Source organism: Megascapheus bottae, chromosome 31 (assembly GCF_031878675.1).
Source record: "Megascapheus bottae isolate mThoBot1 chromosome 31, mThoBot2.hap1, whole genome shotgun sequence".
NCBI lineage: Eukaryota > Metazoa > Chordata > Mammalia > Rodentia > Geomyidae > Megascapheus > Megascapheus bottae.
The window spans coordinates 8,736,458-8,761,593 of NC_143539.1; the positions used below are offsets into that span (position 1 = coordinate 8,736,458).

Genomic DNA, 25,136 nt, shown 5'->3' on the forward strand with positions numbered 1-25,136 from the left:
GGCAGAAATAACAAATTCTTAGTGCCAGAGCTACTTAGCAATCATGTATGAGTTTCTTTTTTTCCTCTCCATTTCTCTAAAATAAGCTTAACTTTTTCTGAGTCTGTTCAGACCCTATTATCGGGAACCACATTTATTCACACAGGCCTTGAATTATTCAAGCCTTGAATTTCCACAATTGCAGTTTTCTTTTCCTTTTCTGTGTCTATCTTGCAGCAGGAACTCAGGGCCTGGGCACTGCCCCTGGGTTTTGATTTGCTTTTTTCCTCCAAGCTGGTGCTCTACCACTTGAACCACAGCCATCCCTTCTGGCTTTGAATCGCGGTCCTGAGCTCAGCTAGGATGACAAGCAGGAGACCCTGGCGCCCAGCCAGCTGTGCCATCTTAGCACCCCAAGATTGAATATGACAGCTATTTGCTCCCCATTCACTCCTGGGTCCCCACAAGCAAAGCCACAATCATTTCTAACCCTTTATTAGATCTCCGTGGGCCCCAAATAAATATAATACATTATTAAACCCAGAGGCAAGGGATCCTGGGGTACACGGAGGGCTTCCCCCAGCCCCTCCAAACCCCAGCCGGGTAAAATAAGTTAGTCAGGGGTCAGCCAAAGGCCAGGCCAGCTCTCCAACTGGGGGTTGACCAGACTTGCATTCAGTTCTGTGGCCCCCGACATCTGCGTGGCACCCATAGTCGGGCCACTGGGAGGAGTGGATGGGAGATTCCAGCCCTCACACTGTGCCAGCAGTGGTGGCTGGGGTTCACTCTTTGTGTGTGTCCTTCTGTCCATTTTGGGGGTGATGGAGGCTCTCAGGAGAAGGCGTCACCCGTCTGCGGCTCTGGGTCAAACGGGGGCTCTGAGACCGAGATGCCCTGCTGAAGCTTCTCCAGGGAGAATTTCATCTGGGACGGTGGGAGACAAGGAGGAGAAGATAAGGGCCAGGGTTGAGGTGAGGTCACCCCTGGACAGCAAAGTCACCCCCTTCACCATCCCAAAGGCAGCAGAGGCCTGTGGCTCCTGCCTGCAATCCCTGCTCCTCACGAGGCTGAGCTCTGCGGATCAGGGCTCTCAGCCAGTCCACGCCGGAAAGTCCACGAGACTCTTATCTCCCGTGGACCAGCAAAAAGCCACACGTGGAAGTGTGGTTTAAGTAGGTTTAAGGGGAAAAAAGTGAAGCAAGCCAGGTGTGGTGGCTCACGCCTGTAATCCTAGCTACACAGGAGGCTAAGATCTGAGGACCAAGGTTCAAAGCCAGCCTGGACACTGAAGTCCTCGAGACTTATTAAATCACCAGAAAACCAGAAGTGGGGCTGTGATTTAAGGGGGAGGGTGGTAGCCTTGAGCTGAAGAGCTCAGGGACAGCGCCCAGGCCCAGTGTTCAAGCCCCATGACCCACAAAAAAAAAAAAAAAAATGGGCAGAAGCATCTAAACCACAGAACTCCACAGCTCCCTCCCCTCTTCTCCCCCACCCCACCACCTACCTCATCCAGGAGCTCCACGGAAGCTCTGAGAATCTGTCTCCACTTGTGCACCTCGACGCTATGGAACTGCTTTTGGAGAGCCAGGATCTCAGCCCACTCCGTGGCCGTCTGGGGGAATTTACTATGTGGGACAAGAGGGCCTAAGTGTGATGCCTCAGTTTCCCCTCCACATCCCCGATTAACACCAACTCCCCCTCCTCTTCCCAAACCCCTCACACTTCTCACCCCTTGGCCAGAGCCAGACTGTGCCAGGACTGGAACGTATGAGCTGTCCGCTCCAAGGACCACAGACGGTAAAATAGGAGTACGTTGAGGGCAATGAGGACAATGAGGCTAAGGGTGGGGATCAGAGGTGAGAAGTTTTGGGGGGGTCCTCAGGCTCCCTCCCCCAACTCCAATATAATCTACACGTGCTTCTTTACAGAGGCGTGAATTGCAGGTCAGAGAGGGTGAGTTATTTGCCTAGGGCCACACAGCCCAGAAGCAGAAAAGCCAAGATTCTCACCCAAACCCATCTGAGAGGAGGAGGGTGGGCTGGGGAGGGGGGGACCCTACCTCACACAGATCCTGGAGTAGCAGCAGGCAGAGGGGAGAGACAAGGAAGTCAGCAGCAGCCCAGCCCTTCTCCAAACCCAGGGGCAGATTACAACCAGCAGACTACGGAAGCCGCTGGTCTTGGGAAACTGAGGCCCAATGAGGTTGTGAGTGTGGCGGGGGTGGTCCTGGCCCGGGAACCACTCAGGAGGCCAAAATCGGAGGCTCACAGTTCAAAGCCGGCCCAGGTAGGGAATTCTGTGAGACTTTTTTTTTTTTTTCATCTCCAATGAGCCAGCAAAAAGCCTGAAGTGAACGTGTGGTAGAAGACCAGCCTTGAATCAAGAAGAGCTCAGAGAAGTGCCCAGGCCCTGAGTTCAAGCCCCAGGACTGGCAACCCCCAAAAAGTATAAATGGCCTAGTTTGGGGGCCTTACCTCTCACCATTCACCTCATTAATTCTTTTTTTTTTTTTTTTTTGCTGGTCCAGGGACTTGAACTCAAGGCTTGGGCACTGTTCCTGAACCTCTGTGCTCAAAGCTAGCACTCTACCACCTGAACCACAGCACCACTTCCAGCTTTTTTTTTTTTTGTGGGTCATGGGGCTTGAACTCGGCCTGGGCGCTAACCCTGAGCTCTTCAGTTCAAGGCTACTGCCCTACCCTTGAGCCAAGCCCCACTTCCCGTTTTCTAGGGGTTCATTGGAGATAAGAGTCTCAGGTCCTTTTGTGCCCAGGTTGGCTTTGAACCTTGATCCTCAGATCTCAGCCTCCTGAGTAGCTAGGATCACAGGTGAGAGCTACTGGCACCTGGGTTCCCCGGCTAATTCAACCTGCTGAGAGCACTGTTCCTGGGTTTTAGGCTAGGCCAGGCTTCTCTGGGTACCTGTGTGCTCTTTCCCCAGCCAGATCTCTCACTGACTGGTACTCTACTGCCTGAGCCAAGTCTCCAAACCTCCTTTTAGTGTGCCAGTCCTGGGGCTTGAACTCCAGCGCCACAACACCACTTCTTCCCCCTCAATCTCTACCTTCTACAAGACAACCTGAGCAACTATTACAATACGGCGCTCTGCTGGGCGTTCGCAGCGTGCTGTGAGGCGGGCCAGCCCCACTCCCCAGGTGAGGAGAGAGGCCAGAACTCACACAATGCTGATAAGAACCAGGGCGCTGGAGATGCCTGCCCCCGGGCTCTGGTCTGTGGGTGGTTCTGAGAAGCGGGCACTGAGGGAGCCTATGGGAGAAAACAACTCGGGGTTAACACAACAGACCCCTCTGCCATCCCCCGCCCCACAGCGCCTCCATCTGTCCTGACTGGAACTCACCAGAGGTGTGCATGCCAGCCCGGGCACAAGGGTCAGTGTCGGGGTGCTGGGGCCCATCTCCATGTCCCCTCCAGCTCAGGGGCCGCTTCCGCCTCCGGAGACCAGACAACAGTCCCCGAGCATCCTTACCACCGTCCTCCAGGGACAGCTTCTCTGCTTTGGCCAGCTCTCGCTCTGTGGGTCATAGGAGAAAGCGAGAGAGAGAAATCCCTTGATGGCCGGGTACACCAGCTCACGCCTGGAATCCTAGCTACTCAGGAGGCTGGAAAGGGAGGACGGTGGTTTTGCAGCCAGCCCAGAGAAGAAGAAAACCACAAGACTCTTATCTCCAAGGAACCACTAAAAAAAAAAACCAACAACAAACCTAGAAGTGGAGGTATAGCTCAAGTGGTAGAGAACCAACCTTGAGCAAATATAAATAAAGGCTAGAGTGTGAGGTCCTGAGTTCAAATCTTAGTACCGGCACATAGCAAATAAATAAAGAGAAGCTTCTGGATGTCTGTCCCCAGCCAGGGGACTCCACACCACCACCCCCTGCACCCTGCAACGGGTCCATGGTTACTTACCAAGATGGTGGAAATACTCTTCAATGCCACTCCAAGTATTCTTCTCAATGAGTGACTTCACCAGACTCCACGGCTGCTTCCGGTAGCGGATTTCTGAGGACACCCTGGCAGCACAGAACAGGGGGGATCGAATTCAGGGTTTGGGGGTGAGGACAGGACAACTGTCCCCAACTCCCAAGTAGCACCTACCTTCCTGTGTCTCTGGGGCCCCTCTGTCACATAGGCAATGGGGGCAGGGGTTCTGCGGGCACCTGTGGCTTCCCTGGACCCCACCTCTCACCTCTGGTGCCCACACACGTGCTGGTTCCACTCAGCCCCCACCTCTCCCCAACCTGGCTGCCGAGCCCCTGCAGTCCTATCCAGGGGATCAGCTCAGTGTGTTACCTATCACCTCCCAAGTGGGCCAAGATGGCAGTACCATCCTGCCAGAGGCCCAAGACAAGATGAGCGTGACCTTGGCGCTGGCTCTCATGACTTCTTACAGACTCACCGCAAAGCCTATCACAGCTGGCTGTAGGCTCAACTTACAAAACTTAACCAGAATCCAACTGTTTTATGTGTGACTGTGTGATTGTGTGTGTGTGTGTGTGTGTGTGTGTGTGTGCGCGAGTGCACACGCCAAGATTAAGGTTCAAACTCAGGATCTAGGCACTATCCATGAGCTTTTTCACCCAAGGATGTAAGCTCTACCACTTAAGCCACAATTCCACTTCTGGCTTTTGGGTGGTTCACTGGAGATAAAAAGTCTCGCAGACTTTCCTTCCCTGGCTGTCTGAACAGTGATCCTCAGATCTCAGCCTCCTAAGTAGCTAGGATTACAGGCCTGAGCCACAACGCCTGGCTTTTGTTTTTTTTTTGTGCTGGTCTAAAGACTTAAACTCAACACCTGGGTGCTGTCCCTGGGTAATTTTTTGCCCCAAGCTGGTGCTGTACCACTTGAGCCACAGCTCCCACTTCCACCTCTTAACTGGTTAAGAGATCAGCCGGGGCTGTCTTTGAACCACAGTCCTCCAGACCTCAGCCCTCCTCAGTAGGTAACATTACAGGCAGGAGTCACCGTGCCTGGCAGGGATGGGCACGGAATGGGAGCGAGGGGCAGCCGATCCTGGCTGTTGCTCACCGCAGCCGGGCCTTGTTCCGGGCCAGGCCCAGAATGCAGTAGCGATGCACGGTATAAAAGTAGTCCTGGTAGGGAATGCCCTGCGTCAGCACCTGGGAGTCCACCACGCACCCGCCGGCCTGCGGACCCCGGCGGAACAACGTCTGACGGGACAGGAAGGGGGAAAAGGTCAGGGTCACTTCACCCAAACCATCCCCACGGGGATGCAGGGCCACCCTGCCGACCCCGCCCATTCCACCAGGCCCCGCCCACCCCACTGAAGCCATTATCCCACTGCTGGCCAGGCCACGGCCCCGCCCACTCTACCATCGCCCCGCCCTCTTCCCCCTCCCTGCCAGGCCCCGCCCACCCCACTGAAGCCATTATCCCACTGCTGGCCAGGCCACCGGCCCCGCCCACCCATCCAGGCCCCGCCCACTAAGTCATCGCCCCTCCCCGTTCTCCCTCCCTGACAGGCCCCGCCCACCCCACCAAAGCCATTATCCCACTGCTGGCCAGGCCACGGCCCCGCCCACTCATCCAATCCCCGCCCACTCACCCATCGCCCCGCCCTCTTCCCCCTCCCTACCAGGCCCCGCCCACCCCACTGAAGCAATTATCCCACTGCTGGCTAGGCCACGGCCCCGCCCACCCATCCAGGCCCCGCCCACTCCGCCATTGCCACGCCCTCTTCTCGCTCCCTGCCAGGCCCCGCCCACCTGCGTCTCCACCACAGAGGCGCTCTTGGGGCCCAGAGGGTTGCTGATGGGGATGGTGTAGGTCAGGACGCGGCGCTGGTGGCACTTAGCATCCCCGCTCCAGGGGTTCAAGGTCACATCTAGGGAGAAGAGGGGAGAAAGGAGAGGAATGAGAAAAGTATTCCCTGTTCCCTTGGCACGCACGCTGCAAGGCCTTTTTTTTGGTGGGTCCTGGGGCTTGAACGCAGGGCCTGGGCACTGCCCCTGAGCTTTTCTGCTCAAGGACAGTGCTCTACCATTTTGAGCTAACAGCTCTACTTCTAGATTTTTGCTGTCCATTGGAGATGTAAGTCTCACATACCTTTCTGCCTAGGCTGGCTTGGGACTATGATCCTCAGACCCTCCTGACCAGCTAGGATAGCAGGTGTGATCCATTAGTGCCTGGCAGCTTTTAGTATGTGGGGGGTCTGGAGGTCACTTCTCTGTGGACTTGTCTCTGCCCACCTTCACCATGTCCCCACTTGGCTCTGCCTGACCTTTCTTCTAGGGAGTCTTAAAACTTTTCTTCTTCTTCTCCTTCTCCTTCTTCTTCTTCTTCTTCTTCTTCTTCTTCTTCTTCTTCTTCTTCTTCTTCTCTTCTTCTTCTTCTGATTCTTCTTCTTCTTCTTCTTTTCCTTCTTCTTCTCCTTCTCCTTCTCCTTGTGTGTGTGTGTGTGTGTACACCTGCTAATCTTGGGGCATAGACTCAGGGCCTGGGCACTGTCCTTGGGCTTTATTACTCAAGGCTGGGTACTCTACCACTTGAACCACAGCTCCACTCTGGCTTTTTGGTGATTCATTGGAGATTAAAGTCTCGTAGACTTTCCTGACTGGCTAGCTTTGAACCATACTCCTCAGATCTCAGCCTCCTGAGAAAACTGGAAGTGGTACTATGGCTCAAGGGAAAGGGCCATAGCCTTGAGCTAAAGAACGCAGGGACAGTGCCCAGGTCCAGAGTTCAAGCCCCACAACCAAAAATAAATAAATAAATGAATAAAACAACTTTACACATGCATGATAAATAGTTCTGGCTGAGCTCTCCCTCACCCCAACCCCTCAATTTCAGGTTCTTTCTGTCAGCAAGTCCCAGTTTCTCTCCAGATTATCACACCCTTTTATAGAAGGTGGGGGATTTAAGAAAACTTTTGTGAGCTGGGTGTGGTGGCTCACACCTGTCATCCCAGCTACTCAGGAGGCTGAGGTCTGAGAATCGCAGTTCAAAGCCAGCTAGGACAGGAAAAACTATGAAACCACCAGAAAACCAGAAGTGGAGTTATGGCTCAAAGTGGTAGAACAAAACAGCTTGATCCTTGAGCAAAAGAGCTCAGAGATAGTGCCAGACCCTGAGCACTCAAGAAAAAAAAAAGCTTTGTGGGACATGTATATATATATATATATATACATGTTTCTCACCTGTGAACTTGCACTGCTTCAGGAAGCCCTGCAGGAAGGGCGAGTCAGAGAAGAGCATTTGCTGCAGCCGCTCAGCACCCACGTGGAAGACAGAGTTGATGAGGAGCCGGCCGGAGAGGTCAGGAAGCAAGGCGGCCAGGTCAGCTGGGAGACGCACACCAGGGGGAGGGGGGACCCTCAGTATTTGGGATCTCATTCGTCCCTCTCCCTGACATCAGATGCAACTTTCTGGAGCACAGAGCACTGTCCAGCCCAATCGGACCCAGGATTGGCTGAGAGTGACCACACTGTCCCTCCAGCCAGCCAATCAGGGCCACATCATGATTGTTCTGGGTGGGAGCATGCGCCTGTGCACACACACACGCCCCAGCCAATCACTTTCATGTGACCTTAGGGGCGGCCAAGGGATTGGACCAGAAGTGTGGGTGTGACCCAGGCCAGGCCAATCAGCCATAGTGATTGGCTCAGAGTTGAGCTCCTTCTCCAAGTTGAGCCAACCAGAGCCAATTCTAGGGGATGTGGTTTAGGGGTTAGTTGTTTTGGGTTTTGGCTGTAGCCACTGGCAAAAAGCCCAGGGCTTGGGCTTGCTCTGTCTCTGCTAGAATAAGGGAACCCAAAATTAGTTGGCACAGAGAAAATAAAAGCAATATAACTGGCTCAACAGCTTTAGGCACACTTTATGAATTAATTTGCTTTTCTTAACAATCCTATAGATGGAATTATTATTATTATTATTATTATTATTATTATAGTTATTATTTGCTAGAAGTGGTTATTATTTTCTGGTAGTGGGTCTTGAACTCAAAGCCTCACAGTCTTGCTTGCTTTATTTAACTCAAGGATTTTTTGGTTAGTTGATTGAAGATAGGAGGCTCACAGATATTCCTGCTCAGGCTAGCTTTGAATCACAAACCCCCAAATAGTTAGGAGTAGGTTAGCACTGGTGAGCTACCTGTGTGCCCAGCCATAAAGTGGGCATTACTGAGGGCTATCTCCATTTTTCTAGATGACAAAAACCAGTGCTCAGAGAGGTTAAAAGGCGTGTGCACCTCACCCAGTGAGAAAGATTTATACCCGGCATTGGTCTTGATTGTGTTCTGTCTTGAAATCAGAGCTCGGGAAAGGTAGACTGCTGACAATGCCACTTGAATCCCATCCCGACCCATTTTTTTACCATCTTGCTCCCCATTATTATTATTTTGGTCGGTTGTGGGACTTGAACTCTAGGCCTGGGCGCTGTCCCTGAGCTCTTCAGCTCAAGTTTACTGCCCTACCCCTAGAGCCTCAGCGCCACTTCTGGTTTTCTAGTGATTAATTGTAAATAAGAGTCTCACGGATTTTAGTACGCGGGCTGGCTTTGAACTGTGATCCTCAGATCTCAGCCTCTGGAGTAGCTAGGATTACAGACGTGGGCCACCGCGCCCAGCACCCTCTTATTATTATTTTTTTTTTTGAGTCCTGTGAGCCACGGTTTATCCCTGGGTGTCTGAGATGAGAGACATTGGTTTTCCTCTCCTCACCTTCCTCGCCTGTAGATGAAGATGAGTTGCTAGTGTCTGTCAACAGCTCATCTCTGGGCAGCAGATCCAAGGGGCCCAGGGTGCTTGGGTCCTCCGGGGGGGCAGGCTCTGTACTGGGGGGCTCTGTCACCGGAGTCATGGTCTGGCTGGAGGAGGCATCTGGCTGGCTGTCTGTCTGCTCCTCCTTGTCTTCCTCTGCCTACAGGAAAGGCTTCATCCATCCCATCCATGGCCCTCACAGCCCCACTCTAGCCCCTGGCTTCTCACAGGCTGCCCACATATTGGCAGGCGACAGTGAACATCTTAGGGCTCTCAGGAGAGCTGGGGCTGTGCTTACAGCCCTGTCAGGCATGTCTTGAACTGCAGCTCTCCTGTCTTCCTGTCTGTCTGTCTGTCTCCATCAATCAGTACAGCTTTCATCCCTTGTAGCTGGGACTTGAACTCAAGGCCTGGGCAATGTCTCTTAGCCTTTTTTGCCTAAGGCTGGCACTGCAGCATTTGAGCCAGATATCCACCTCTGGCCTTTTTTTTTTTGGTTGGTTAATTAAAGGCAAGAGTCTCACAGATGTTCTTGCCTGGGCTGGCTTTGAACCTGAAATCCTTGGATCTCAGCCTCCTGAGTAGTTCAGATGACAGGCGAGAGCTAATAGGCATCTGGCTCCCCTGCCCTGCTCGAACTGTGTGTGTGTGTGTGTGTGTGTGTGAATCCCGAGGTTTGAACTCGGCCTGGGAACTATCCCTCAGCTTCTTTTGCTCAAGGCTGGTGCTCTACCACTTGAGCCATAGTGCACCACTTCTGGCTTTTCTAAGTAGTTTTTTTGGTTGTTTTTCCAGTCCTGGGTTTGAACTCAGGGCCTGAGCATTGTCCTTGGGCTTTCTCAAGGCTAGCACTCTACCACTTCAGCCACAGCACCACTTCCGGCCTTTTCTATGTACGTGGTACACAGGAATTGAACCCGGGTCTTTGTGCATGCTAGGCTAGCACTCTACCACTAGGCCAAACTCCCAGCCCCGTCTGTGTAGTTTTTATTGGAGGCGGTCTCACAGGCTTTCTTGCCCAGGCTGGCTCTGAACTGTGATCCTCAGAGCTCAGTCTCCTGAGAAGCTAACATGACAAGTGTGACCCACAAGTATCTTGCACTTTCCCCTTTTTTGGTCCACGTCTTTTCTATCTCCATCTTCCTCCCCTCCCCCACATCCACCCACTCCTGCCCCTTGGAGACTGTCCCCTGATCCAGCCTGTGTCTGTCACTGGACCGTCTCCCCCCCACTCCACTGTCACCTCATCCGTGCCCTTCTGCTCACCCCATGATCTGCATCGCTGCTGGCTCGGGAAAGGTTGGGGGTGACTCGGCCACGACGTAACCCCACAGGGCTGGGCTCTTGGCTGCGGTCAGTGGCCCCTGAGGGGGTGATGTCACTCAGAGCGATGACATCTCCTACCTCCTTGGGGCTGCTGCAGGGGAAAGAAGGAAGTGGGAACCCTGCCTTCTTGAGACCCTACTTGAGCTTTTGAGAGGGGGCTTGAATGCACAGCCCGGGTGCTGCTGTTCCTTAGCTTTTTTTTTCTACCACTTGAGCCACACCTCCACTTGTGGCTTTTTGGTGGTTCATTGGAGATAAGAGTCTCCTAGAAGCCAGGTGCTGGTGGCTCATGCCTACCATCCTAGCTACTCAGGAAGCTGGTATCTGAGGATCACGGTTCAAAGCCAGGCAGGAAAGTCTGTGAGACTCTTATTTCCGATAAACTACTCAGAAGAAGCTAAGAAATGATGCTGTGTCTCAAGGGGTAGAGTGCTAGTTTTGAGCACAAAGGGGCTCACAGACAGCAGCCAAGCCCTGAGTTCAAGCCCCACGACTAGGGGAAAAAACAAGTCTCATTGACTTTCCTGCCCAGGCTGGTTTTGAACTGTGACCTCTAGATTTCAGCCTTCTGAGTAGCTAGGATGACAGATATGAGCAAATAGGCGCTGGCCCTCGACAGCCTCTTGAGTCCACTCTGGGCTCTAGAAAGTCTGTACACAGCCCCTCTGCTCCCAAGTCCCAGAGCCACAACCCACCGACTCACCCCAGACCATTGAGCTGCAGAGGGCAGACATAGTCCTCGTCCTCGCTGGTGAGGCCAAGCTCAGAGCCGTAGCACTGATGGACCAGGTGCCACAGCTCCTGCGGACTCAGCGTCTGCACACACAGGACAAAGGGAGGGAAGGTTGGCTTTGGTTTTGTTGTTTGTCTTCTGCCCAGGCCAGAGCTTTTTCAAGGCAGGTTGCCTTTCAAGCCCTTTGTCCCAGCAGTTCCCGTGGCGTCCACAAGGGGGCAGCGTGACCTCCCTGGCCAGAGCAAACAGAGAGAGCTAGGAAGGGAGAAACCTCTGTGAGATTCCACCACACTCAAGATTTCTGGAATGCCCACACCCCAAGGCCTAAGATGTCCTGTTCTGTCCTGCACCCCACTGTCACCCCAACTCTTCCTCCAGGCATCCTAAGGACCCCCAGGGGCTTTGGGTCAACTAGTCAGAGTGGTAGAATAAGAACAGAAGACAAGAGTGACTGCTCGATGTACTGGGCCCTTAGCAAGGGGAGTGGGCAGAGAAGACATTTTTCACATGTGCTACCTCGCAAGTGTTCAAAACAGCTCTAGAAAGTTCCTGCTGAGAGCTGGTGCTCATGCCTGTCATCCTAGCTACTCAGGAGTCTAAGATCTGGAGGATTGGAGTTCAAAGCCAGCCTGGGCAGAAAAATCTGTGAGATTCTTACCTCCAGCGAACTACCAAAAAAAAAAAAAAAAAAGCCAAAACCGGCATGTTCTCCTTGACAAGTGGAAGTTAGATCTAAAACACACTGTGATATGACAAATTACACAGGATTCTAGATACCACAGTGAGACCAAAAAAGGATAGTCTTAGGAGAGAATCACAAAGGTGGATACCCAAGTGTCTCTTCATATGTTTATTAAATAATATATCTACTGAAATGAACTCCAAAGATAGGGAAACAAAGGATTCCCTTCTTTAAAAAAAAGCCAGGCTCGGTGGCTCACACCTGTAATCCTAGCCACTCAGGAGGCTGAGATCTGAGGATCAAGGTTCAAAGCCAGCCCGGGCACAAAAAGACCTGAAACTCTTATCTGCAATTAACCTCTAGAAAATGGGAAGTAGGGCTTGGCTCAAAGGGTAGGGCGATAGCGTTGAGCAGAAGAGCTCAGAGATAGCTCCCAGGCCAAGTTCAAGCCCCATGACCCACCAAAACAAAAAAAAGGTCCTGGGGCTGGGAGTTTGGCCTAGTGGTTAAAGTGCTTGCCTAGCATGCACTAAGACCGGGGTTCAATTCCTCGGCACCACATACATAGAAAAAAACCCAGAAGTGGTGCTGAGGCTCAAGTGGTAGAGCTCTAACTTTGAGAAAATCGAAGGGCAGTGCTCAGGCCCTGAGCTCAAGCCCAGGACTGGCCAAAAAATAAAAAAAAAAAGAAAGAGAAAAAAGAAGTTCCCCTTGCTCCTAAGTCCTGGCACCCCAATCCCTCTGCCCCAGTTTTACCCACACCCACCTTTTCCAGCAGTGCGTTCTGCCACAGGCGGAAGATGAGAAGGAAACAACGGTCACGGGCCCCAAAGGAGGTGAAGAAATGCTGGAAGGGGGTGGAAACACATAGCGGGGTGAGGGGACACGCCCCGGCCTCGGGCAATCCACAGCTACCCCCGCATCTGTACCCCCTGCATCGCCACAGGCTGCCTCTGTGTTCCTTCCACAGAGTGTGGACTCTGTGACCAGCCCAGTGCTGGGTGAGGCCAGGCCACCATATGAGAGAACACCCTGGACCTTCCTCAGAGCAAGCCAGCCAGGTTCAAAGCCAGCCTGGGAAGGAAAGTCTGTGAGACCCTTACCTCCAATGAACCACCAAAAAAAAAACCTTAAGTGGAACTGTGGCTCAAGTGGTAGAGCACCAGGCTTGAGTGAAAAAGCTCAGGGAGGAACAGCACTCAGGCCTTGAGTTCAAGTCCCAAACACGCACATATGTACGTATGTACGTACGCACACACGCACGCACACGTGAAGGAAGGAAGTTTGCTGCGGTCTTTTCCTTTATCCCTTCTGTTTCCTGCTGGGCCACTGGGGTCACATAAGCCATCTTGTCCTGAGGACACTTGGCTGGCACAGAGGTGCACGCCGATACAATCAGCATTTGGGAGGTTGAGGCAGGAGGATGTCAAGATGGAGGCCAGCCTGGGCTCACATTCCAGATCTTGTCTCAAAAGACCAAGGTGCAGCAGGGTGCCAGTGGCTCAGGCCTGTCCGCCTAGCTGCTCAGGAGGCTGAGATCTGAGGATCATGGTTCAAAGCCAGCCCAGGCAGAAGAGTCCCCCTGAGACTCTTATCTCCAATGAACCACCAGAAAACTGGAAATGAGGCTGTAGTGGTAGAGCACTAGGCTTGAGCATAAGAGCTCAGGGACAGTGCACAGGTCCTGAGTTCAAGCCCCACGACAGACCAAAAATAAAAGATGGAGTTCCTCTGTGGGAGCTTACTTGCCTCGCATGCGCAAGGCGCTGGGTTTGATTCCAGCTCTCCTATGGAGAGGTTCAGGTCAGGGCAGATGGGGGCCAGAGATGAGAGGGGACCCCCCGCCCGCCCTCGGGGCTCACCTTCTCACTCTCCGTGCAGATCTGGATGGCGTTGGGGATCAGCTTCGCCGTCTTCTCCTTCTTGAGACAGGTCACCTCCTTCAGCTGGATGGAAATCTGCAGCCAGAAGAGGAGAAGCCGGGACATCTAGCAACTCCATGCAGCCGCCCCACCCCGGGGCGCCCTCTCCTAGTCCTGGCCCACGGGCTCACCGTGGTCTCCCAGCGGAAGATGTTACTATAGAAACAAATCCAGTTCTCCGACAGGTAGAGGCGGCCCTGTAGCAGGATCTCACGCTGCAAGGCGCAAGAGTAATCTGGGGGGTCGGGGGGGGGGGGGCGAGTCAGGTACATGCACTCTGGAGGCCCACCCACAATCCCAGCAGCCCACAGGCAGGCGCCCTGGTCCTGGGCCACCCCGAATCTCACCCACGATGAGGCGCTCGGCTTCAGGGAGTTTGCTGAACAGTTTCCGGAAATCTTCATTGCGTTGTTTATACGTGGGGCTGAGCATCTAAGGGAAGTAAAGTCTGAACCCCAATCCAACCCCGGGCACCGTGGCTCTCGCCTGTCATCCCAGATACTTGGGAGGCTGAGATCTGAAGATCGCAGTTCAAAGCCAGCCCGGGGAAGGTCTACTATACAGTTGACCCTGGGCTGTGACCTCTGTGCCCACTCCAACTCGGACTCCTGCAGTCCAGGGTTCGCGGCCAGCTCATGGCCCCTGGCTCCCACACCCCCTGGCACCCCGTTCTTCCCAAATACTCACACTATACCAGCTCTGCATCTTCTGAAAGAGAAAGAGAGGGCACAAGATGAGCCTACGCCCCCCCAAGCTCCCCGCCCCTGGCACACCCCGCCAGCTCCCACACCCACTCTGCTGTTACGGATGAAGTTCCGGCCGCCCAGGCTCTGGGTGCTGGGGGTTCCGGGCACCCCACTCCTCTCGGAGGAGCTATCAGACCCTTTCTCCACCATGCCACCTGCTTCTGCCTCCGCAGGGGGCCGGCTTGAGGGCAAAAGCTGCAACCGCTTCCGGAGAGATGGGGAGCTGTTTGGGGTGCTCCGACCAGAGTGGGGCGTAGTGCTGTGGGCAGGGGAGGAAGAGGATTGGAGGGGGGTCAAGCCCACTTATCAATCAGCCACCATCCACCACCATCCACCACCCATCCATCCTCATCCACCACCATCTACCTTCATCCACCACTGTCCACCACCATCCACCACTGTCCACCACCATCTACCTTCATGTACCACCATCCACCCTCATCCACCACCATCCACCCTCGTCTACCACCATCCACCCTCGTCTACCACCATCTACCTTCATCCACCACCATCTACCACCATCCACCACCATCCACCCTCATCCATCACCATCCACCACCATCCACCACCATCCACCCTCATCCACCACCATCCACCCTCATCTACCACCATCCATCCCTCATCCATCCACCATGCATTTATCATTCATCATCACCCATCCACCATCATCACCCGTCATCACTCATCTACCCTCATCCATCCATCCATCCATCCATCATCTTCTACCTACCATCATCCATCCATCATATCCACTCACCCTTCCAAAATCCATTCATCATCCACAGAACCACTCACTCACCCATTCATCCACCCATTCATGCATGCATCCATCTACCTATCCACTCACCCATCCATCCACCCACCCTCCATACAACATACATCTATGGAATAATGACTTTCTAACTCAATTACTCAAGCTAATTGTACTTTTTAATTTTGTCTTTTCTTTTTTTGGTACTGGGGAATTGATCCCAGGACACTGCACTTGTTAGGCAAGTGCTTTACCACTGAGTGACATTCCCCAGCCCATTAGTTAAGCTAAAAACATAAATATTGTCTGGGGGAAGGGGGATTACGGTTTTGTGAGCCATGCTTCAACTTCTGACTTTTTGGTGGTTCACTGGGGATAAGAGTTAAGAGCGTCGGGCCGGGAGTTTGGCCTAGTGGTAGAGTGCTTGCCTAGCATGCACGAAGACCCGGGTTCGATTCCTCAGTACCCCACATACATAGCAAAAAGCTGGAAGTGGTGCTGAGCCTTAAGTGGTAGAGCTCTAGCCTTGAGAAAGTTCAAGGACAGTGCTCAGGCCCTGAGTTCAAGCCCAGGACTGGCAAAAAAAAAAAAAAAAGAGTTAAGAGTGTCATGGACATTTCTACTTGGGCTGGCTTTGTACTGTGATCCTTAGATCTCAGCCTCCTGAGTAGCTAGGGCGACAGACATAAGCCACCAGTGCCTAGCCCAAATCTATGTCATAAACCTGAGTGACTAAATAAACAGCAGCAGCAGCTGGGGCCGGCAGAGCAGAGACCATCAGATATGGCACCAGCCTCGCAAAGTACAGAAGCAGACATTAAACAAACAGAACACTCAGAGATAACTGCATAAACACAAGTGTCATAAGGGCTTGGGGTAAGACTCGGGAACTTGAAAGAGACCTTGCTGGCTCCTTATCAGGAGCTCTGTGGAGTCTCGTGTGGTGAATGTGATCATTTCTTAAACAATCCCGTGCATTCCGTATCATTCCCATCCCATTCAAGACAGGGAAGATGCCAGGCATTGGAGCTCTGTAATCCCAGCACTGAAGAGGCTGAGATCTAAGGATTGTCACCTGAAGCCAGCCTGGGCAAAAAAATCATGAGACTCTTATCTCCAATGAACCAGCAAAAAGCCAGAAGTGGGAGTTGTGGCTCAAGTAGTAGAGCACCAACCTTGAGAACAAAAAATAAGAGAATGCAAGCTAGTTAGCTAAGGGACAGCGCCTGGACCCTAAGTTCAAGCCCTTGTACTGGTGTGCGCGCGCACACGCACGCACGCACGCACACACACACACACACACACACACACACACAACCACAAAACAAGCACTGGAACTATAACTCAGCAGTAAAGTGCTAGCCAGAATGCGAAAGACCTTGGCATCCCTCCATCCACAGCAGAACAAGAAATAGATGAATCCATTAAGGAATTAATTGAAGAATTTTTTTTTTTAATCTTACCCCACCCCCCCCTCGCTCTGATCAACCCCTCCACCAGAGACACCCAAGAGATTCTAGTAAATGTTGAAGTATGAAGAGGCAAAGACAACGGGAAACAGATATGGCTCCTTTAGCCACAGTGTCTGCAGAGGACTCCGTGGGGCAAGGCTCCCAGAGCCAAGTGAGGACAAAGAACAAAGTTGGCAAGAAGAGAAGACGGCTCTGGGTTCAGGAACACCAAGTTCAGGGCCAGGACTGAGCTTGGCAGGGGAGGAAGCCTGTCATCTCAGAGACTCAGAATAGGAAAGTTCATGAGACTCTTAGCTCCAAGGAAACAGCAAAAAAGCCAAAAGTGGAGCTGTGAAACACTAAGTTTTGAACAACAACAACAACAACAACAAACAACAGAGAGTACCCTGGCCCTGAGTTCAAATCCCAGGGCCAGTCCTAGAAAGGAAAAGAAAAGAAAAATGTGCCGGAAGTTTGGCCTAGTGGTTAAAGTGCTTGCCTAGCATGCACGAAGACCCGGGTTCGATTCCTCAGTACCACATACATAGAAAAAACCCAGAAGTATTGCTGAGGCTCAAGTGGTAGAGCTCTAGCCTTGAGAAATCCCAAGGACAGTGCTCAGGCCCTGAGTTCAAGGCTCAAGATTGGCAAAAAAAAAAAAGGAGTGAGCTGGGCACTAGTGGTGGCTCATGCCCGTCATCCTACCCACTCAGGAGGCTGAGATCTGAGGATCGTGGTTCATAGCCAGCGCAGGGAAGGAAAGTCCTAGAGACTCTCATCGCCAATTAAGCACCCATGAAAGCCAGAAGTTGACAAAGCTCGAACCTTGAGCAAAAAGCAGTTCAGGGATAGTGCCCAGGTCCCGAGGTAAGTCCCAGTACTGGCACAAGAAAGAAAAGAGGGAAAAAGAAAGAAAAAAAGAAAGGTAGGCGGGCAGGGAGGGAGGGAGGGACCAGCAAGGAGCAGGAAAGAGGATCTCATGCATGCCACAGGCCTGAGAACCCCAGTTTGGGGTCGGGTTCACCATTCCCCTGCCTGGTTTGGTCTTGCTGGCCTGAAACCCTTTCTCTGCCAGCCTCAGGTCTAGGGACAAGGCCACCCCAGGACAGGCTCAGGCTGCCCTGCACCCCAGTTTTTGCTGCTGGGCAGGACTAGGAGGAAGTGTGTTCAGAGCTCAGAGAGGAGCTCTGGGGCTGCCTGATGCAGCCAGCCATGGCAGGGAAGGGGGGGCCGGAAGCTGTGGCAAGGGACCGTTACAGAGTGGGGATTTGGAAGAGAATGGGGTTTTGCCACAGACTTCTCACCTCTCCTGGACCCAACAACAACCTCCCCCACCCCCAAATTGGCCGAGGTCAGAGAGGGGCAGGGACAGACACCAACGTGCAAGAAAAAGAACATCAGGGCACCACCCTAGCAAAAGGAACTTCTCTGCTGGGTGCTGGCGCTCATACCTGTAATTCCAGCTACTCAGGAGGTTGAGATACAAGGATCATAGTTTAAAGCCAGCCCAGGGAAGGAAAGTCCATGAGATTCTTATTATTTCCAATGAACCAGGAAAAAGCTGGGAATGGAGCTGTGGCTCAAGTGATGTCAGCTTTGAGTCCCCCCCCCCCAAAGAAAAGGGGGTGGGGGGAGGCTGGGAATGTGGCTTTGTGGTAGAGTGCTTGCCTAGCATGCATGAAGCCCTGGGTTTGATTCCTCAGTACCACAGAAACAGAAAAGGCCAGGAGTGGTACTGTGGCACAAGTAGTAGAGTGCTAGCCTAGAGCAAAAGAACTCAGGGAGAGTCCCTGAGTTCAAGCCTCAGGATCAGGAAAAAATAATTAAGGGGCAGTATCTAGGCCCTGAGTTCAAGCCCTAGGCAGGACTGGCAAAATGAATAAATAAATCACTAAGGAGGATCCTTGGCCCAGAAGGAACCACAAAGGGTCTCCCCCACACACAGAAAAGCCTGGGTACACAATGTCACCCCCGGGGGAAAATTTCCCACAAGAATGGAATGAGAAGAACAATCAGAGCCAAGGCCTTTCTCAGCTGCACACACACACATGGCGTGTGTGTGTGACCACATGTGTGCGTGACACTTCTGTGCCACAAGGGGACACACAAAGAGTATGGGTTTTTATAGATGACCAAATGCGAATTTCTCGGGTAAGACACAGGCACCCAGGCAGCGTGCATACACACCCCAGCCAAAATGCCACACACATTATGACTCACCGCCTGCCACACTTAAAACCACTGGTGGAAGTTATAAGGGTTTTTTTGGTTCTGGTCTTGAGGCGTGAACTCAAGGCCTGGACACAGTCCTTGAGCTTTTTTTTTTTTTTTTTTGCTCAAAGCCAGTGCTCTACCACTTGAGCCACAGCACTACTTTGTGCATTTCTGGGTGACTAATTGGAGAAAAGAGTCTCACAGGAGCTGGGAGTTTAGCCTAGTGGTAGAGTGCTTGCCTAGCATGCATGAAGACCTGGGTTCAATTCCTCAGTACCACATATAGAGAAAAGCCGGAAGTGGTGCTGAGGCTCAAGTGGTAGAGCTCTAGCCTTGAGAAAGTCCAAGGACAGTGCTCAGACCCTGAGTCCAAGCCCAGGACTGGCAAAAAGAAAAAAAGAGCCTCACAGACTTTGCAGTCTGGGCTGGCTTTACACCATAGTCCTCAGATCCCCGCCTCCTGGGTACCTAGTGGGACAGACGCGGGCCACCAGCACCAGTGAAGGTTCCTATTTCTTTGAGATAAGAACCTCAGACTGTGCTGCTGCCCGGGTTGGTTTTGAACAGCACACCTCCAGATTCCAGCCTCTTGAATAACTGGGATTACAGGTGTGAGCCACCAGTGCCGGGCGATCACGGGCAGTGTGAAGCGAACATGCACAGCAAGCAGCAGCCACACAGACAGACAGACAGACAGCCAGACAGACAGATCCGCTCTACCTAAGCCATCATCAGACATAATTTTTGTCCTTGGGAGCCACAAAGGAGGCGGGACCCTCTCTCTCTCTCTCTGTCTGACACACACACCCACAGGTAATTGAGTCTAATCCACCAGACTATGGTGAATTACGCACGCACCCTGCGCGTACCCCTTAACCCAGACAGACGCACGGATGATGAGAACAATAGAGACACCGGGCGGGGCGGGGGGCGGACCCCAGGGACGCACGGCGCCCCCCGGGCGGAGGGGCCTGCCGGGGCCGCGAGGCCCGGGGCCCGGCTGGGCGGGGGGTTAGGGGTCCCGGACCCCCGGACCCCGGTTCACCCCCGGCGCGCGCGCCCCGGCAGCCATCCGCACCCCGCCCCGCGGCGCCCCCGGCCCCGAGGGACCCCCCCTCCCCGTCCCCTGCAGACCTCCCGGCCCCCGCTCCTCACTCGAACATGGGTGCAGCAGGGCCGGCCGCGGGCCGCCGGGACCGGGCGGGCAGGGCCGAGGCGCGGCGTGGCACCCGCGGGGACGCGGGCCTCGCCCTCCAGCCAGCCCGACCCCGCCGCCGCCACCGCCGCCGCCACCGCCGCGCGCACAAAGGCCCCGAGCCGCCGCCGCCGCCGCCGCCGCCACCGCCGGAGGCCTCGGCCGGCGACCGCTCCGCGCCCGGAGCCCGCCCCGGCCCCGCGTCACGACGCCGCCCCCTGCCCGGGAGGGGCGAGCGGGGCCCGGGCCCGAGCGGAGAGGCTGCCGGGAAGAGGGGCCGGGGCCCGGGGGGGGGGGGAGGGGGCGACAGACAGGCCGGCAGACAGACAGACAGACAGACCAACAGGCGGGCAGACAGGCCGGCAGGAGGACAGACAGACAGACAGGCCGGCAGAGAGACTGGAAGACAGGCAGACCAACAAGCAGGCCGACAGGCAGGCAGGCGCACTGACAGACCGACAGACAGGAGAACAGACAGGCCAGCAGAGAGACAGGAAGACAGACAGACCAACAGGCAAGCCAACAGACAGACAGACACAGACAGGCCAGCCGAGAGACAGACAGACAGACAGACAGACACAGACAGGCTGGCAGATAGACAGACAGATAGGCCAGCAGAGAGAAAGGCAAACAGACCAACAGGCAGGCCACCAGACCGGCAGGCAGACAGACAGACAGACGGACAGGAGGACAGACAGGCCGGCAGAGAGACAGGAAGACAGACAGACCAACAGGCAGGCCCACAGACAGGCAGGCAGACAGGCAGGCAGGCAGGCAGGCAAGTGGACAGACAGACCGACGACAGACAAGCAGACAGACAGACAGACCTACAGGCAGGCAGGCAGAATTAATTAAAACTAAACCCCAGGGCTGAGAGTTTGGCCTAGTGGTAGAGTGCTTGCCTTGCAAGCACAAAGACCTGGGTTCAATTCCTCAGTACTACATACATAGAAAAAAGCCAGAAGTGGTGCTGAGGCTCAAGCGGTAGAGCTCTAGCCTTGAGAAAGTCCAAGGACAGTGCTCAGGCCCTGAGCTCAAGCCCAGCACTGGCAAAAAAACAAAAAACAACAACAACAAAAAAAAAAAACCAGGCTGGGAATGTGGTTTAGTGGTAAAGTGTTTGCCTAGCATGCATGGAGCCCTGGGTTCTATTCCTCAGAAAAAGATGGACATGGAGCTGTGGCCCAAGTAGTAGAGCATTAGTGTTGAGCAAAAGAAGCTCAGAGATAGTTCCCAGGCCCTGTGTTCAAGCCCCAGGACTGGAAAAAAGAAGAAACAAAACTCAAAACACTAAACATCAGTGGTGTCACCAGGCTGGGTGTCCTGTCTCGGTACCCAGCAAAGGGTCTTCAGTTGGGCTACCACCCTACCCCTGGGCCTGGGCCTTGTCCCTGAGCTCTTGGCTCCTACTCTTGAGCCAAGCCCCACTCTCCATTTTCTAGAGGTTAATTGGAAGTAAAAGTCTCATGTCCTTTTGTGCCTCGGCTGGCTTTGAACCTTGATCCTCAGATCTCAGCCTCCTGAGTAGCTAGGATGACAGGCATGAGCCACCGTGCCCAGCTCTGGCTCAGATTATTTTGAAAGGTATTTTCTAGCCAGATACCATTGGCTCACACCATCATTATAGCGACTCAGGAGGCTGAGATCTGTGGATCGCAGTTCAAAGCCAGCCCTGGCATGGATTCCTATCTCCAATGAACCGCCAGAAAACTAGAAGTCGCACTCTGGCTCCAAGAGGTAAAGTGTCTTGAGCTCAAGGACAGTGCCCAGGCCCAGGGTTCAAGCCCCATAACCAACAACAACAACAACAACAACAACAAAAAATGGTGGGACGGTGGAAGGAAGGAAAATATTTTCCAGACTGGTTTTAACTTGAGATCTTTTCATATCATGCATCACCACAGCTGGCAACGTTTTAAAATAGCAAATATTTATTTCAAAGAAGAAAAACTAAAATAGCTACTTCTGTCTCTGGAATCAATAAATATGGATTTGTGACATTAACTTATGGTCATCTCCTCCTTGGGGTTTTGTTTTGTTTTGTTTTTGTTTTTGTTTTGCCAGTCCTGGGGCTTGAACTCAGTGCTGTCCATGGCTTTCTCAAGGACAGAGCTCTACTAATTGAGCCACCGCACCATTCCCGGCTTTTTCTATGTATGTAGTACCGAGGAATCGAACCCTGGTTTTGGTGCATGCTAAACAAGTGCTCTACCACTAGGCCAAACTCCCAGCTTTCTTTTTTTTTTTTTTTTTTTTTTTTTATGGCTCTCATAACCTTGATCCACAGAGCTGAGGGCTGGGGGCTCAGATTCAGGAGACTGAGATCTGAGGATCAAAATTCAAAGCCAGGCTAGGAAGGAAAGTCAGTGAAACTTATCTCCAATGGAACGCCAGAAAACCGGAAGTGGCGCGGTGATTCGAAGTGACAGAGTGCTAGCCTTGAGCTGAAGAGCTCAGGGATAGAGCCCAGGTCCAGAGTTCAAGCCTCACAAGGGAGGAGGAGGAGGAGGAGGAGAACAACAACAATAACAACAACAACAAGAAAAGCTGATATATAGAGGGGTTGTGGTTATATAAGACAGGCAGTGAGTACATTTCTTTTTGGACAATGTCATTTCTTTCACCTCACCAGAGTTTTGTTTTGTTTTGCTCTTGTGGTGTGTGTGTGTGTGAGCGCGTGTTGGTCCTGGAGCTTGAACTCAAGGCCTGGGTACTATCTCTGAGCTTTTTCACTCAAGGCTAGCATTCTACCTCTTTGAACCAGAGTACTACTTCTAATTTTCTGGTGGTTCCATGAAGATCAGAGTCTCAAGACACTTCTGCCCAGGCTGTCTTTGAACTGTGATCCTCAGATCTCAGCTTCCTGAGTAGCTAGGGTGACAGGCGTGAGCCACAAGTATCTGGCTTAAATTTTTCTTTTTTTCTTCCTTTCTTTCTTTTCTTTTCTTTTTTTTTTCTTCCAGTCTTTCTGGCTTGTGAGGGACAACAGGACATACCACTCACATGGGGCACACATTTAAAAGCCAAATGGCAAGATGGGAAATTGTGAGACTCTTGCCAGACTACTGCACGCAGTCCCTCAAAATGTTATTTTCATTGCTTTGGAATTAAACCTGGAGGCATGAGCTGGGCACTTGTGGCTTACTTCAGTCATCCTAGCTCTTCAGGAGGCTAAGATCTTAAAAAATATATGGGTTCAAAGCCAGCCCAGAGCAGAAAAGTCCCTGAGAGTCTTTTTTTTTTTTTCCCAGTCGTGGGACTTGAACACTGGGCCTGGGCGTTGTCCCTGAGCTCTTCACCTCAAGGCTACCGCCCTACCCCTAGTGCCACAGTGCCACTTCCAGCTTTCTAGTGGTTAATTGGAGATAAGAGTCTCACAGACTTTAGTGTCTGAACGCGATCCTCAGATCTCATTCTCCTGAGTAGCTAGGATTATAGGTTTCCTGAAACTTACCTCCAATGAACCCCTCCCCCAAGAAAAAGCTGGAAGTTCGGGTGTGGTTCAAGTGGTACAGCACCAGCCTTGAGCAGAACTGGAGAAATAAAATAAAATCGTGGTGGCTCACACCTGTAATCCTAACTACTCAAGAGGCTGAGATCTGAGGATCAAGGTTCAAAGCCAGCCCGGGCACAAAAGGACAGGAGACTCCTATCTCCAATTTACCTCTAGAAAACGGGAAGTGGGGCTTGGCTCCAGAGGTAAGACAGTAGCCTTGATCTGAAGAGCTCGGGCACGGCATCCAGGCCAAATTCAAACTCCATGACCCACCAAAAAAAAAAAAAAGAAAAGAAGCCAAAATAAATAGATAAATAAACAGGAGGCTGGGAATGTGGCTTAGTGGTAGAGTGCTTGCCTAGCATGCATGAAGCCCTGGATTCCGTTCCTCACTACCACATAAACAGAAAAAAGCTGGGAGTGGTACTGTGGTAGAGTGCTAGCCTTGAGCAAAAGACGCTCAGGGACAGTGCCCAGGCTCTGAGTTCAAGCCCCAGGACTGTCCAGAACAAACAAACAAAAACCTGTGGCTCATATTAGCTTTATGGCCTTTTTATTTTGTTTTGTTTTCAGTTGTAGGGCTTGAACTCAGGGCCTGAGCACTGTCCCTGAGCCTCTTTGTACTCAAGGCTAATCCTCTACCACTTAAGCACAGTGTCACTTCTGGTTTCTTAGTGGTTAATTGAAGATGAGAGTCACAGGGTGATTTTTCTGCCCAGGCTGGCTTTGAACCATGATCCTCAGATCTCAACCCCCTGAGTAGCTAGGATGACAAGCGTGAGCTACCGTCACCCAGCTCATTCTCTGATTTTATTGTACATCTACTTTGTGACTTCCACTCAGGCCCCTGTAACTCAGGTAATTCTCACTGTTCTATGGTCCTCTCTCCATGTGGACAATGACAGCCACAAGGAATCTACCCTCGAACGTACTTGGGGGGGGGGGAGTGAACACACAAAGACCATCTTTGTCCTCCCACCAGCCAGGCCTGACCTGTCCTGGATCCTGCTCTTCAAGTCTGGAGACCTTGGCCTCTTCAGGCCTGAAGGAGTTGGGGTGCAGGGTGGTGAGTCCTCATCGCAGGCAGAGTCCTCATCGCTGGAGGGTGTTATCTGAATGACAGGCACCTCCAGAAACCTCCAGAGCTCAGACACCAGGCCCTGGGCACCGCCGCTCTCTGCCTGCTGTCCCGGTTGGGGAGCAGCTGAGCTCCGGGCACTGTCTTGGGTCCCTGGGGCTGCCCAAGGCGGTAGGGACAGGAGCTCAGCCATAAGGTGGGTATGGGTGGCAGTGCAGTCCCTGGAGGAGGGGACAAGAAGAGAGATGAAGAGCCAGGTACAGTGGCTCACGCCTGTCATCCTAACTACTCAAGAGGCTGAGATCTGAGGATCGTGGTTCAAAGCCAGCCTGGGCACTGAACTCCGGGAGGCTCTTTTCTCCAATTAACCACCAAAAAACCGGAAGTGGTGCTGTGGTTCAAGTGGTAGAGCTTTAACCTTGAGCTAAAATGAGCTCAGGGACAGTGGCAGTTTATTCTCAGACTCTCAAAGGCAGACATCCCCTGGATTATCTTCAACAGAGGGCTGGGAGCCAGCCAGGCCTCAGGCCTGGGTTAGGTGGGCTTTGAGCAGGCCCTGGGGGCCTTGGGCCCGGGTTGAACAGGCCTGAGCAGGCCACACAGGCCCAGGGCCTAGGCCTAGGTGACCACCAGCTAAGCACAGAGCAAGGCGGAAGCCATGACTTCTCCCTGCCGACTGAGCCACTTCCCCTCTGGAGACAAAGGCCTGGTGGCTGGAGGCTTCCCCAGGCAGAGAGGAAGTACGGCCATTTCCTGTGTCAGCGTCTGTGAGGTTGGAAGCCACCTGGAGGCCACAGCCTGCCTGTCCTCCCAAGCCGTTCCACCCAGCCA

General features: G+C 53.0%; 1 protein-coding gene across 1 annotated transcript; it reads right to left on the reverse strand.

The window, feature by feature from the left end:
* Nucleotides 1-458: 458 nt before the first annotated feature.
* Nucleotides 459-19,776, reverse strand: Gramd1a (GRAM domain containing 1A). The gene is made up of 19 exons (XM_090322752.1): nt 19,692-19,776; nt 14,169-14,379; nt 14,062-14,082; nt 13,722-13,806; nt 13,506-13,609; nt 13,315-13,410; nt 12,219-12,299; nt 10,741-10,853; nt 9,978-10,128; nt 8,673-8,871; nt 7,153-7,296; nt 5,722-5,840; nt 5,024-5,166; nt 3,904-4,007; nt 3,338-3,511; nt 3,159-3,246; nt 1,709-1,816; nt 1,484-1,604; nt 459-903 (listed from the first exon to the last, which is right to left on the reverse strand). The coding sequence occupies exons 1-19, from the start codon at nt 19,697-19,699 to the stop codon at nt 811-813; spliced, it is 2,163 nt and encodes a 720-aa protein (XP_090178878.1). The 5' UTR covers nt 19,700-19,776; the 3' UTR covers nt 459-810.
* Between the last annotated feature and the right edge of the window lie 5,360 nt (nt 19,777-25,136).